The sequence below is a fragment of the Sminthopsis crassicaudata genome, chromosome X (assembly GCF_048593235.1).
Source record: "Sminthopsis crassicaudata isolate SCR6 chromosome X, ASM4859323v1, whole genome shotgun sequence".
Classification (NCBI taxonomy): Eukaryota; Metazoa; Chordata; class Mammalia; order Dasyuromorphia; family Dasyuridae; genus Sminthopsis; species Sminthopsis crassicaudata.
In genome coordinates, this window is record NC_133623.1 from 76,498,725 (window position 1) to 76,514,040 (window position 15,316).

At 33.2% G+C, this 15,316-nt stretch overlaps 1 protein-coding gene across 1 annotated transcript; it reads left to right on the forward strand.

The window, feature by feature from the left end:
* Positions 1-4,491: 4,491 nt before the first annotated feature.
* LOC141548720 (uncharacterized) lies at positions 4,492-7,208 on the forward strand. The gene is given in 3 exon segments (XM_074277826.1): positions 4,492-5,182; positions 5,185-5,268; positions 5,271-7,208. Coding segments are annotated over 3 exon segments (1,518 nt in total). The 5' UTR covers positions 4,492-4,626; the 3' UTR covers positions 6,149-7,208.
* The last annotated feature ends 8,108 nt before the right edge of the window (positions 7,209-15,316 follow it).

The window sequence follows — 15,316 nt, forward strand, 5'->3', positions numbered from 1 at the left end:
AAAACCTCTTTTCTAGATCATTTTCTGTAGCCTCAATCTTTTCTAGATTATTTTGTGGAAGTTCATTCTTTTCAGATCCCTTTCTGTATTTTCAAGCCAGAAAGCATTTTTTGCTAGCGTCTTTCCTGTGGCTTCAACCTTTTCTAGATTGATCTTTTTTTATAGGTGGAATCCAGAAAAAGTCTTTTCTAGATTTCTTTCTGGTTTCTATCTTTAAAAACCGGTCACTTCTAGATTCTTTTCTAGAGTCTCAAACTAGAAAATTTCTTTTCTAGATTCTTTGATGGGTCATCTCTCTTGAAACAATGTTTTTCTTGATTCCTTTCTTAAGCCTCATTTGAGAAAACTTTTTTTCTAGATTCCTTTCTAGATCTTCTCTCTAGAAATCAGTCTTTTCTAGGTTATTTTCTAGAACCTCAATCTAAAAAATATTCTTTTCTAGAATCTTTTCAGACCATCTCTCTAGAAACACCTTTTTTCCCCCTAGAACCTCAATCTATAAACAATCTCTTTTATATATTTTTCTGGATCCCCTATCTTGCCTAGATCCTTTTCTAGATACTCTCTCTAGAAACAACTCTTTTCTAGATCCCATTCTAAAGGCTCAATCCAGTAAAACGTCCTTTTCTTGATTGTTTGATGAATCCTCTTTCTAGAAAAAAAACCTCTTATTTACATTCTTTTCTAGAGTATCAAACTTTTCATATTGTTGTGTAAAGCTTCAATCGAGAAAACATGATTTTTTAGATCCTATAAAAGAGCCTCAATCCAGAAAAAAATCTTTATAGAATATTTTTTGAATGTTGTCTCTAGAAACATCTTTCTTCTAGATTCTTTTCTAGAGCCTCTATCAAGATAACGTTGTTTTGTAGATTCAATTCTAAACCCTCAAACATTTCTAGATTACTTTTGGAGCCTCAGTCTTTTATAGAACCTCAATAAAAAATTCCACCACTGTTTTCTAGATTATATTCTGGATCCTCAATCGTTTCTAAATTCTTCTCTGTGTCTGCTTTCTAAAAACAACCCTTGTATACTTTCTTTTCTACTGTCTCAAATTAAAAAGATTACATTCTAGATTTTTTTTTCTGGATCCTCTCTCTAGAAAACATTCTTGTCATGATTATTTTATGGATTCTCAAAATTGTCTATATTTTCTAGATCTTTTTCTGGATTCTCTCTCGAAAAACTACTTTGCTAGAATCTTTTGTGGAGCCTCATTGAAGACAATTTTTTCTAGCTTTTTTTCTGCTTTGTCTTTCTAGAAAAGAACGTCTTTTCTAGATCATTTTCTGGAGCCTCAAACTTTTCTAGATTATTTTCTGGAAGTTCAGTCTTTTCAGATCCTTTTCTGTATTTTCAAGCAAGAAAGCATTTTTTGTTAGCGTCTTTCCTAGAGCTTCAACCTTTTCTAGATGTTTTTCTATAGGTGCAATCCAGAAAAAGATTTTTCTAGGTTCCTCTCTGGTTTCTATCTTTAGAAACAAGTCTTTTCTAGATCCTTTTCGAGAGCCTCATTGTAGAAAACATTTTTCTCGATTTTTTTCTAGATCTCTCTAGAAATCAGTCTTTTCTAGATTATTTTCTAGAAGCTCAATATAAAAAAATATTCTTTCCTGGAATCTTTTCGGAATCATCTCTCTAGAAACACCTTTTGTTTTTTCTAGAGCCTCAGTCCATAAACAATCTCTTTTATATATTTTTCTGGACCCTCTATCTTTCCTAGATCCTTTTCTGGATATTCTCTCCAGAAACAACTCTTTTCTAGATCCTATTCTAAAACCTCACTCCAGAAAAAACATTTTTTTTCTTGATAGTTTCATGAATCCCCTCTCCAGAAAAAACCTCTTTTTTACATTCTTTTCTGGATCATCAAACTTTTCATATTGTTCTCTCAAGCTTCAATCGAGAAAACATGATTTTTTAATATCTTATAAAAGAGCCTCAATCCAGAAAACAATCTATTCAAGAACATTTTTGGATGTTCTCTAGAAAAATCTTTCTTCTAGATTATGTTCTAGAGTCCCATATCAAGATAATATCGTTTTCTAGACTCATTTCCAGAACGTCAAACATTTCTAGATTACTTTTGGAGCCTCAATCTTTTCTAGAGCCTCAAAAAAAAACCCTCACTGTTTTCTAGATTATTTTCTGGATCCTCATTCTTTTCTAAATTCTCTTCTGCATCTGCTTTCTATAAACAACCCTTGTATATTTTCTTTTCTACAATCTCAAATTTAAAAAATATATATTCTAGATTTTTTCCTGCATTCTCTCTAGAAAACATTCTTTTCTATATTATTTTATGGATTCTTAATATTGTCTAGATTTCCTAGATTTTTTTTCTGGATTCGCTCTCTAAAAACTGCTTTGCTAAAATCTTTTCTGGAGCCTCAAAGCAGCAAATTTTTTCTAGCTTCTTTTCTGCTTTGTCTTTCTCTTTTCTAGATCATTTTCTGGAGCCTTTTTTTCTGGATTGAGGCTTTAGAATAGGATCTAGAAAAGACTTGTTTCTAGAGAGAGTATCCAGAAAAGGATCTAGGAAAGATCCAGAAAAATATATAATAGATTGTTTATGGATTGAGGTTCTAGAAAAAAAAATGTGTTTCTGGAGAGATGATGCCGAAAGGAATCTAGAAAAGAATATATTTTTAGATTGAGGTTCTAGAAAAGAATCTAGAAAAGACTGGTTTCTAGAGAGAAGATCTACAAAAGAATCTAGAAAAATGTTTTCTACAATGAGGCTCTCGAAAAGAATCTAGAAAAGACTTGTTTCTAAAGATAGAAACCAGAGAGGAACCTAGAAAAGTCTTTTTCTGAATTGCACCTATAGAAAAAGATCTAGAAAAGGTTGAAGCTGTATGAAAGACGCTAACAAAAAATGCTTTCTTGCTTGAAAATACAGAAAAGGATCTGAAAAGACTGAACTTCCAGAAAATAATCTAGAAAAGATTGAGGCTACAGAAAATGATCTAGAAAAGGCGTTCTTTTTTAGAAAGACAAAGCAGAAAAGAAGCTAGAAAAAATTTGTTGCATTGAGGCTCCAGAAAAGATTCTAGCAAAGTAGTTTTTAGAGAGAGAATCCAGAAAAAAAATCTAGGAAATCTAGACAATATTAAGAATCCATAAAATAATATAGAAAAGAATGTTTTCTAGAGAGAAGATGCAGAAAAAAAATCTAGAATATATACTTTTTAAATTTGAGATTGTAGAAAAGAAAATATACAAGGGTAGTTTAAGAAAGCAGATGCCGAAAAGAATTTAGAAAAGATTGAGGATCCAGAAAATAATCTAGAAAACAGTGAGGTTTTTTTTGAGGCTCTAGAGAAGATTTAGGCTTCCAAAGTAATATAGAAATGTTTAACGTTCTGGAAATGAGTATAGAAAACAATGTTATCTTGATATGGGGCTTTAGAACACAATCTAGAAGAAAGATTTTTCTAGAGAACATCCAAAAAAGATTCTAGAAAAGATTGTTTTCTGGATTGAGGCTCTTTTATACGATATAAAAAAATCATGTTTTCTCGATTGAAGCTTGAGAGAACAATATGAAAAGTTTGATGATCCAGAAAAGAATGTAAAAAAGAGGTTATTTTTTTTTGGAGAGGGGATTCATGAAACTATCAAGAAAAGAATGTTTTTCTGGCTTGAGGCTTTAGAATAGGATCTAGAAAAGACTTGTTTCTAGAGAGAATATCCAGAAAAGGATCTAGGAAAGATGGAGGATCCAGAAAAATATATAAAGAGATTGTTTATGGATTGAGGCTCTAGGGGAAAAAAAGGTGTTTCTAGAGAGATGATTCTGAAAAGATTCTAGGAAAGAATATTTTTTTATATTGAGCTTCTAGAAAATAATCTAGAAAAGACTGGTTTCTAGAGAGAAGATCTAGAAAAAAATCTAGAAAAAACATTTTCTCAAATGAGGCTTTTGAAAAGAATCTAGAAAAACATTGTTTCAAGAGAGATGATCCATAAAAGAATCTAGAAAAGACTGGTTTCTACAGAAAAGATCTAGAAAAGAATCTAGAAAAATGTTTCCTAGAAATTGGCTCTAGAAAAAAATCTAGAAAAACATTGTTTCAAGAGAGATGATCCATAAAAAATCTAGAAAAGACTAGTTTCTAGAGAGAAGATCTAGAAAAGAATCTAGAAAAAATTTTCCTAGAAATTGGCTCTAGAAAAGAATCTAGAAAAACATTGTTTCAAGAGATTTAATCCATAAAGGAATCTAGAAAAGGACATTTTCTAAATTGAGGCTCGAGAAAAGAATCTAGAAAAGACCTGTTTCTAAAGATAGAAATCAGAAAGAAATCTAGAAAAGGCTTTTTCTGGATTACCTCTATGGAAAAAGATCTAAAAAAGATTGAATCTCTAGGAAAGATGCTAACAAAAAAAGTGTTTTCTTGCTTGGAAATACAGAAAAGGGCTCCGTCTCCTGCGTCCCCCTCAGCTCTGTCTCCTTTCTCTCAGCTCTGATCAGGAGCGGGCCCTGCACGTGCAGCTCCCAGGGAGCCTGGAGCCAGAGGGAGTGTGCCTGGGGGCCTCGGACCCCTCCCTCCGCTGAGTGCCGGCCCTCCATGACGGGAGCTCCAGCAGCACGCACCACCCCTTCCAAGGACACAGAAGATGGAGTGGGAAGCAGGCGGCTCTTTCCCTGTGGATCCCTTCTTTACAAAGGAGGAAGCATTGGTGACATTCAGGGATGTGGCTGTAGACTTTACCCAGGAGGAGTGGGGCCTCTTGGACAATGATCAGAAGGAGCTGTACAAGGAGGTCATGTTGGAGAATGCCTGGAACCTGCTCTCCCTGGGGCTTCTAGTTCCCAGTGAATATGTGATCTCTTATTTTAAGCAAAGAAAATCACAATGGATGCTGGACCAGGAAGGCCTGAGGAGCTGCTCTCCAGAAAGAGAAATCAGACTTGAAATGAAGGAAAGTATTCCAGAGCTAAGTCTTTCTGTAGTAGAAAGTCACAAGCCAAGATTCATCAGTGATGGTCAAGGTCACTTCTCATGGAAAGATATATGTCATACCCTTGAGAAAATCCACAGTGGAGAAAAATCTTATCAGCATAATCAAAATTGAAAAGTCTTCACAGAAAGGTGGGCTCTTGCTGGACATAAGAGAATCCACATTACAGGGAAACCTATTCAATGTAACCAATATGGAAATATTTTCAAATATAAAATAGTTTTCCTCTTCATCATAAAATCCATACAGCAGAGAAACCTTATGAATGTAACCAGTGTGGAAAGGTTTTTAGGCGAAAGGATACCTTACTGTACATCAGAGAATCCACACTGGAGTGAAACCTTATGAATGTACTCAATATGGAAAGGCTTTTACAGAAAGTGGAGCTCTTAATAGACATCAGATAATCCATACAGCAGAGAAACCTTATAAATATAATCAATGTGAAAAGATTTTTAGTCGTAAAGAATATCTGACTGCACATCAGAGAATCCACACTGGAGAGAAACCTTATAAATGTAACCAATGTGAAAAGGCTTTTAGAGAGAAGGGAACTCTTACTGTACATCAGAGAATCTACACTGGAAAGAAACCATATGAATGTAACCAATGTGGAAAAGCTTTTATACATAAGATATCTGTTACTGCACATCAGAGATTCCACATTGGAGAGAAACCTTATGAATGTAACCGATGTGGAAAGGCTTTTAGAGACAAGAGAGCTCTTACTGTACATCAGAGAATCCACACTGGAGATGAACCTTATAAATGTAACCACTTTGGAAAGGCTTTTACAGGAAGTGGAGCTCTGAATAGACATCAAATAATCCATATTGCAGAGAAACCTTATAAATGTAACCAATGTGGAAAGGCTTTTACAGAATGTGGAACTCTTAATAGACATCAGATAATCCATACAGCAGAGAAACGTTATAAATGTAAACAGTGTGGAAAGGCTTTTAGTTGTAAAGGATATCTTACTGCACATCAGATAATCCATACAGTAGAGAAACCTTATAAATGTAACCAATGTGAAAAGATTTTTAGTCGTAAAAAATGTCTTACTGTACATCAGAGAAACCACACTGGAGAGAAACCTTATAAATGTAACCAATGTGGAAAAGCTTTCATAAAAAAGGTACATCTTACTTTACATCAGAGAATCCACACTGGATAGGGACCTTATAAATGTAACCAGTGTGGAAAGGCTGTTAGAGATAAGGGATCTCTTACTGTACATCAGAGAATCCACACTGGAGAGAAACCTTATAAATGTAACCAATGTGAAAAGGCTTTTATAGAAAATAGAGGTCTTAGGAGACATCAGAGAATCCATACAGGAAAGAAACCTTATAAATGTAACCAATATGGAAAGGCTTTTATAGGTAAGGTTTCTCTTACAGAACATCAGAGAATCCACACTGGAGATGAACCTTATAAACGTAACCAATGTGGAAAGGCTTTTATACATAAGGCATCTCTTATTGTACATCAGAGAATGTACACTGGAGAGAACCCTTATGAATGTAATCAGTGTGGAAAGGCTTTTATATGTAAGGCATCTCTTATTGTACATCAGAGAATCCATTTTGGAGAGAAACCTTATAAATGTAACCAATGTGGAAAGGCTTTTAGAGACAAGGTGGTTCTTACTAGACATCAGAGAACCCACACTAGAGAGAAACCTTATGAATGTAACCAATATGGAAAGTCTTTTGCAGAAAGTAGAGCTTTTAATAGACATCAGAGAATCCATACAGCAGAGAAACCTTATAAAGGTAACCAATGTGAAAAGATTTTTAATTGTAAAGAATATCTTACTGTACATCAGAGAATCCACACTGGAGAGGAACCTTATGAATGTAACCAATACAGAAAGGGTTTTATGTAAAAAAGAGGATTGATTCTTGCCAAATTTATGAAGAAATGTAAAAGCATTAAAATAAGGAGGAAAATGACTTAGGTAGAGAATATTGGGAGAAGATACGCTAGTGCTGATGCCTTCCATACTTAGCCTTCCTTAGCCATAACACTACATGGAGGGTGAGGAAAGAAAAATAAAAGATGATTAGATGGCAGACAGCTTCTTAGCCATATTGGATCCTTCTTTTCCACCCAGTCACCTACTTGCATGGCAGCATGGTATAATGGAAAGATCCATATATTTGGACTCAGAAGACTTGAGTTAATATTCTAGCACCGATCTTCCTTAGAACTTCTTCAAGTTAAGAAGCATTTATGAGCCTGACACATGCCAGGACTTGGCATGTAGGAACCAAAAGAGTTGCAAAGGGTGTCCCCTGCTCCTATGAAGATCACAAACTGGTGGAACTGAAAGCACAAACCACTAGGTGGAAACCCACCTTGGACCAGATAGTGCCTCACTAAATTACTGAATTAATTATTGTCTTGCTTTATCCTTGTGAGAACAAATTTTACAGAGAAAGAAACTGAAATAAACAGAGATCTCTTGGCTTGTTAAAATTCAGGTCTTCATGTCTTAAGGCCTACCAGTCTATCTACTGCAACATCATCTGTAATCTGATTTTGTAACAGAATATTATAAAAAATTTCCCCACATCTATGAGGTCACAAAATAGAAGAAAAATGGAACTCCCAATTAGAAATAGAAATTCATTCTTTTCTATTCTAATTAAAAGCTAATTACTATTATGTTTCTATTGATTCATATCATGCATTGGATTAAATGACAGGTGGAAACAAAGGGCAATTGCAAATAATGCTTTGTGTTGTTGGATTATTTTATTCATTGTTTTTTTAATTAATCTTTTTTTTTTTTTTTTTTTTTTTATTTGTATGTCTTTTTTTTTTTATTATATATATATATATATATATATATATTTTATAATATTATCCCTTGTATTCATTTTTCCAATTTACCCCCCCTCCCTCTATTCCCTCCCCCCGACGACAGGCAATACCATACATTTTACATGTGTTACAATATAGTCTAGGTACAATACATGTGTGCGAATATCACTTTCTTGTTGCACAATAAACATTAGATTCCGAAGGTACATGCAACCTGGGCAGACAGATATTAGTGCTAACAATTTTCATTCCCCTCCCAGTGTTTCTTCTCTGGGTGTAGCTACCTCTGTCCATCATTGATCAACTGGAAGTGAGTTGGATCTTCTTTATGTTGAAGATTTCCACTTCCATCAGAATACATCCTCATACAGCATTGTTGTTGAAGTGTACAGTGATCTTCTGGTTCTGCTCATTTCACTCAGCATCAGTTGATTTAAGTCTCTCCAGGCCTCTCTATATTCCTCCTGCTGGTCATTTCTTACCGAGCAATAATATTCCATAACCTTCATATACCACAATTTACCCAACCATTCTCCAACTGATGGACATCCATTCATCCTCCAGTTTCTAGCTACAACAAAAAGAGCTGCCACAAACATTTTGGCACATATATGTCTCTTTCCGCTCTTTAGTATTTCTTTGGGATATAATCCCAGTAGTAGCGCTGCTGGGTCAAAGGGTATGCACAGTTTGATAACTTTTTGGGCATAATTCCAGATTGCTCTCCAGAATGGCTGGATTCTTTCACAACTCCACCAGCAATGTATTAGTGTCCCAGTTTCCCCACATCCCCTCCAACATTTGTCATTATTTGTTCCTGTCATCTTAGCCAATCTGACAGGTGTGTAGTGGTATCTCAGAGTGGTCTTAATTTGCATTTCTCTGATCAGTAGTGATTTGGAACACTCTTTCATGTGAGTGGATATAGTTTCAATTTCTTCCTCTGAGAATTGTCTGTTCATATCCTTTGACCATTTATCAATTGGAGAATGGTTCGGTTTCTTATAAATTTGGGTCAGTTCTCTATATATTTTGGAAATGAGACCTTTGTCAGAACCTTTGTTTTTAAAAATATTTTCCCAATTTGTTATTTCCCTTCTAATCTTGTTTGCATTAGTATTATTTGTACAGAAACTTTTTAGTTTGATGTAATCAAAATCTTCTATTTTGTGATCAATAATGATCTCTAGTTCTCCTCTGGTCATAAATTCCTTCCTCCTCCACAAGTCTGAGAGGTAGATTATCCTCTGTTCCTCCAATCTATTTATTATCTCCCTCTTTATGCCTAAATCATGGACCCATTTTGATCTTATCTTGGTATATGGTGTTAAGTGTGGATCCATATCTAATTTCTGCCATACTAATTTCCAGTTTTCCCAACAGTTTTTTCCGAATAATGAATTTTTATCCCTAATGTTGGAATCTTTGGGTTTGTCAAAGATTAGATTGCTATAGATGTACCCTTTTTTGTCCTTTGTATCTAATCTGTTCCACTGATCTACCGGTCTATTTTGTAGCCAATACCAAATGGTTTTGGTGACTGCTGCTATATAATATAGCTTTAGATCAGGTACACTTAGACCACCTTCCTCTGAGTTTTTTTTCATTAGTTCCCTTGCAATTCTTGACCTTTTATTCTTCCATATGAATTTTGTTGTTATTTTTTCTAGGTCATTAAAATAGTTTCTTGGGAGTCTGATTGGTATAGCACTAAATAAATAGATTAGTTTGGGGAGTATTGTCATCTTTATTATATTCGCTCGGCCTATCCAAGAGCACTGAATGTCTTTCCAATTATTTAAATCTGATTTTATTTTTGTGGCAAGTGTTTTGTAATTTTTCTCATATAATTCCTGACTTTTCTTTGGTAGATGGATTCCCAAATATTTTATACTCTCAACATTTGTTTGGAATGGAATTTCTCTTTGTATCTCTTGCTGTTGCATTTTGTTAGTGATATATAAAAATGCCGAGGATTTATGTGGATTTATTTTGTATCCTGCCACTTTGCTGAAATTTTGAATTATTTCTAGTAGCTTTTTAGCAGAGTCTTTGGGGTTCTCTAAGTATACCATCATGTCGTCTGCAAAAAGTGATAGTTTGATTTCCTCATTTCCTACTCTAATTCCTTGAATCTCTTTCTCCGCTCTTATTGCCGAGGCTAGCGTTTCTAGTACTATATTGAATAGTAATGGTGATAGTGGGCAACCTTGTTTCACTCCTGATCTTACAGGGAAAGGTTGCAGTTTATTTCTATTGCATATTATGCTTACTGACGGTCTTAAATATATACTCCTGATTATTCTAAGGAATAATCCATTTATTCCTATACTCTCAAGAGTTTTTAGTAGGAATGGATGTTGGATTTTGTCAAATGCTTTTTCTGCATCTATTGAGATGATCATATGGTTCTTATTAATTTGATTATTAATATGGTCAATTATATTAATAGTTTTCCTAATATTAAACCAGCCCTGCATTCCTGGAATAAATCCTACTTGATCATAGTGTATTATCTTGGAGATGATTTTCTGAAGTCTTTTTGCTAATATCTTATTTAAGATTTTAGCATCAATATTCATTAAGGAGATTGGTCTATAATTTTCTTTCTCAGTTTTCGATCTACCAGGTTTAGGTATCAGTACCATGTCTGTGTCATAAAAGGAGTTTGGTAGGACTCCTTCATCCCCTATTTTTTCAAATAATTTATATAACATTGGGGCTAATTGTTCTTTAAATGTTTGGTAGAATTCACATGTGAATCCATCTGGCCCTGGGGATTTTTTCCTGGGGAGTTGATTAATAGCTTGTTCTATTTCTTTTTCTGAAATGGGACTATTTAAGCAATTTATCTCCTCCTCTGTTAATCTAGGGAGCCTATATTTTTGGAGAAAGTCATCCATTTCACTTAAGTTATCAAATTTATTGGCATAAAGTTGGGCAAAGTAACTCCTTATTATTTCTCTAATTTCCTCTTCATTGGTGGAAAGATCCCCCTTTTCATTTGTAAGACTATCAATTTGATTTTCCTCTTTCTTTTTTTTGATCAAATTTACCAAAGGTTTATCTATTTTATTGGCTTTTTCATAAAACCAACTCTTGGTTTTATTTATTAATTCAATAGTTTTTTTACTTTCAATTTTATTGATTTCTCCTTTTAATTTTTGTATTTCGAGTTTAATTTTTGGTTGGGGGTTAATTAATCTTTTAATAAAGCTTTTTTATTTACAAAAAAAAAAGAAAATACAGAAAAGGATTTGAAAAGATTGAACTTCCAGAAAATAATCTAGAAAAGATTGAGGCTCCAGAAAATGATCTAGAAAAGAGGATTTTTCTAGAAAGACAAAGCAGAAAATAAGCTAGGAAAATTTTCTGCATTGAAGCTCCAGAAAAGACTTTAGCAAAGTAGTTTTTCGAGAGAGAATCCAGAAAAAAATCTAGGAAATCTAGAAAATATTGAGAATCCATAAAGTAATCTAGAAAAGAATGTTTTCTAAAAAGAGGATGCAGAAAAAAATCTAGAATATATTATTTTTAATTTGAGACCTAGAAATGAAAGTATACAAGGGTTGTTTATAGAAAGCTGATGCAGAAAAGAATTTAGAAAAGATTGAGGATCCAGAAAATAATCTAGAAAACAGTGGGGGAATTTTTTATTGAGGCTCTAGAAAAGATTGAGGCTCCAAAAGTAATCTAGAAATATTTGAGGGTCTAGAAATGAGTCTAGAAAACAATGATATCTTGATAGAGGCTCTAGAACAGAATCTAGAAGAAATATGTTTCTAGAGAGAACATCCAAAAAAGATTCTAAAAAATATTGTTTTCTGGATTGGAGCTCTTTTATAGGATCTAAAAAATCATCTTTTCTCGATTGAGGCTTTAGAAAACAATATGAAAAGTTTGATGATCCAGAAAAGAATGTAAAAAAGAGTTTTTTTTTTCTAGAGAGAGGATTCATCAAACAATCAAGAAAAGAATTTTTTTCTGGATTGAGGCTTTAGAATAGGATCTAGAAAAGACTTGTTTCTAGAGAGAGTATCCAGAAAAGGATCTAGGAAAGATAGAGGATCCAGAAAAATACATAAAAGAGATTGTTTATTGATTGAGGTTCTAGGAAAAAAAGGTGTTTCTGGAGAGATGATGCTGAAAGGATTCTAGAAAAGAATATTTTTTAGATTGAGGTTCTAGAAAAGAATCTAGAAAAGACTGGTTTCTAGAGAGAAGATCTAGAAAAGAATCTAGAAAAAATGTTTTCTAGAAAGAGACTCTAGAAAAGAATCTAGAAAAATATTGCTTCAAGAGAGATAATCTATAAAAGAATCTAGAAAAGGACATTTGCTAAATTGAGGCTCGACAAAAGAATCTAGAAAAGACATGTTTCTAATGATAGAAACCAAGCTGCAGGAAAGACGTTAGTAAAAACAATGTTTTCTTGCTTGAAAATACAGAAAAGGATTTGAAAAGATTGAACTTCCAGAAAATAAACTAGAAAAGAATGTTTTCTAAAAAGAGGATGCAGAAAAAAAAATCTAGAATAAATCATTTTAATTTGAGACTGTAGAAATGAAAGTATACAAGGCTTGTTTGTAGAAAGCAGATGCAGTAAAGAATTTAAAAAAGATTGAGGATCCAGAAAATAATCTAAAAAACAGTGGGGGAATTTTTTATTGAGGCTCTAGAAAAGATTGAGGCTCCAAAAGTAATCTAGAATTATTTGAGGGTCTAGAAATGAGTATAGAAAATAATGATATTTTGATAGAGGCTCTAGAATAGGATCTAGAAGAAATATGTTTCTAGAGAGAACATCCAAAAAAGATTCTAGAAAAGATTGTTTTCTGGATTGGGGCTCTTTTATAGGATCTAAAAAAATCATCTTTTCTCGATTGAGGCTTTAGAAATCAATATTAAAAGTTTGATGATCCAGAAAAGAATGTAAAAAAGAGGTTTTTTTTTTCTAGAGAGAGGATTCATCAAACAATCAAGAAAAGATTTTTTTCTGGATTAAGGCTTTAGAATAGGATCTAGAAAAGACTTGTTTCTAGAAAGAGTATCCAGAAAAGGATCTAGGAAAGATAGAGGATCCAGAAAAATATATAAAAGAGATTGTTTATGGATTGAGGTTCTAGAAAAAAAATGTGTTTCTGGAGAGATGATGACGAAAGGAATCTAGAAAAGAATATTTTTTATATTGAAGTTCTAGAAAAGAATCTAGAAAAGACTGGTTTCTAGAGAGAAGATCTACAAAGGAATCTAGAAAAATGTTTTCTACAATGAGGCTCTCAAAAAGAATCTAGAAAAGACTTGTTTCTAAAGATAGAAACCAGAAAAAGATCTAGAAGAGTCTTTTTCTGGATTGCACCTATAGAAAAAGATCTAGAAAAGGTTGCAGCTCTAGGAAAGACGCCAACAAAAAATGCTTTCTTGCTTGAAAATACAGAAAAGGATCTGAAAAGACTGAACTTCCAGAAAATAATCTAGAAAAGATTGAGGCTCCAGAAAATGATCTAGAAAAGAGGTTTTTTGTTTTTTCTAGAAAGACAAAGCAGAAAAAAAGCTAGGAAAATTTTGCTGCATTGAGGTTCTAGAAAAGATTCTAGCAAAGTAGTTTTTAGAGAGAGAATCCAGACAAAAATCTAGGAAATCTAGAAAATATTGCAAATCCATAAAATATTCTAGAAAAGAATGTTTTCTAGAGAGAGGATTCAGGAAAAAAAATCTAGAATATATATTTTTTTAATTTGAGACTTTAGAAAAGAAATTATACAAGGGTTATTTATAAAAAGCAGATCCAGAAAATAATTTAGAAATGATTGAGGATCCAGAAAATAATCTAAAAAACAGTGAGGATTTTTTTGAGGCTCTAGAAAAGATTGAGGCTCCAAAAGTAATATAGAAATGTTTGAGGGTCTAGATATGAATCTAGAAAAGAATGTTATCTTGATAAGGGCTCTAGAATAGAATCTAGAAGAAAGATTTTTCTAGAGAACATCCAAAAAAGATTCTAGAAAAGATTGTTTTCTGGATTGAGGCTCTTTTATAAGATCTAAAAATATGTTTTCTCAACTGAGGCTTTAGACAACAATATGAAAAGTTTGATGATCCAGAAAAAAATGTAAAAAAGAGTTTTTTTCCAGACAGGGGATTCATAAAACAATCAACAAAAGAATGTTTTTTTTTTTTTTCTAGATTGAGGCTTTAAAATAGGATCTAGAAAAGAGTTGTTTCTAGAGAGAATATCCAGAAAAGCATCTAGGAAAGATAGCGGATCCAGAAAAATATATAAAAGATTGTTTATGGATTGAGCTTCTAGAAAAAAAAGGAATTTCTAGAGAGATGATTCCAAAAAGATTCTAGGAAAGAATATTTTTTTATATTGAGCTTCTAGAAAATAATCTAGAAAAGACTGGTTTCTAGAGAGAAGATCTAGAAAAAAATCTAGAAAAAACATTTTCTCAAATGAGGCTTTTGAAAAGAATCTAGAAAAACATTGTTTCAATAGAGATGATCCATAAAAGGATCTAGAAAAGACTGGTTTCTAGAGAGATGATCTAGAAAAGAATCTAGAAAAATGTTGATATCAATTCCCTCGTATTTGCTTCAATGGAACTTTTTGGCCACAATGCATTATCTACTTTATAAATATAAAGCTAGATCAAAGGATTCTTAACAGGAGCCCTATAAAGTGGAAAGAGTGAATGTGCAGACAAATCTCCAGTTATTCCCTTTGGAAAAATCCATTCCTTCGGATACTTGTTCCTCCCTATTTCCCATTCTATTGAGTCTAGTTTTCCCGTTGTTTCCTGTGCAATTGGGAACATTATACTTGATGTTAATTCTCTCGTATTTGCTTCAATGGAACTTTCTGTACACGATGCATTATCTTATTTATATCTAAAGCTGATCAAAGGATTCTTAACAGGAGTCCTATAAAGTGGAATGAGTGAATGTGCAGGCACATCTTTCAGTTATTCCCTTTGGAAAAATCCTTTCCTTTGAATACTTGTTCCTCTCTACTTCCCATTCTATTGAGTCTAGTTTTCCCCTTGTTTCCTGTGCAGCTTGGGACATTGTTGTTGATGTCAATTCTCTCCTCTTTTCGTCAATGCAACTCTGTGCACAATGCATTTTCTTGCATTAAAAGTGGATGAAAGTTTTCTTAAACATTTTTGTCCCAACAATGAATTTGCAGAGAAATCTTCCAGTTATTCTCTTTTGAAACATCAATTCCTTTTCTTACTTGTTCTTCTCTATTTCTCTATAGATTCAAGTTTCCCTTTGTTTCTTGTATAGGTTGGGACATTATTTTTGATGTCAATTCTCTCCTATTTGGCGTCAATGGAGCTCTGAATGCACAATGCATTATCTCTCTTATATTTAATGCTGGATGAAAGGTTTCTTTACAGCAGTTGTTTTCAGTGGCAATAGTGAATGTGCAGAGAACTCTTCCAGTTATTTGCTTTCGAAACATAATTCATTTTCTTACTTGTTCTTCTCTATTTCCCATTCTATTGAG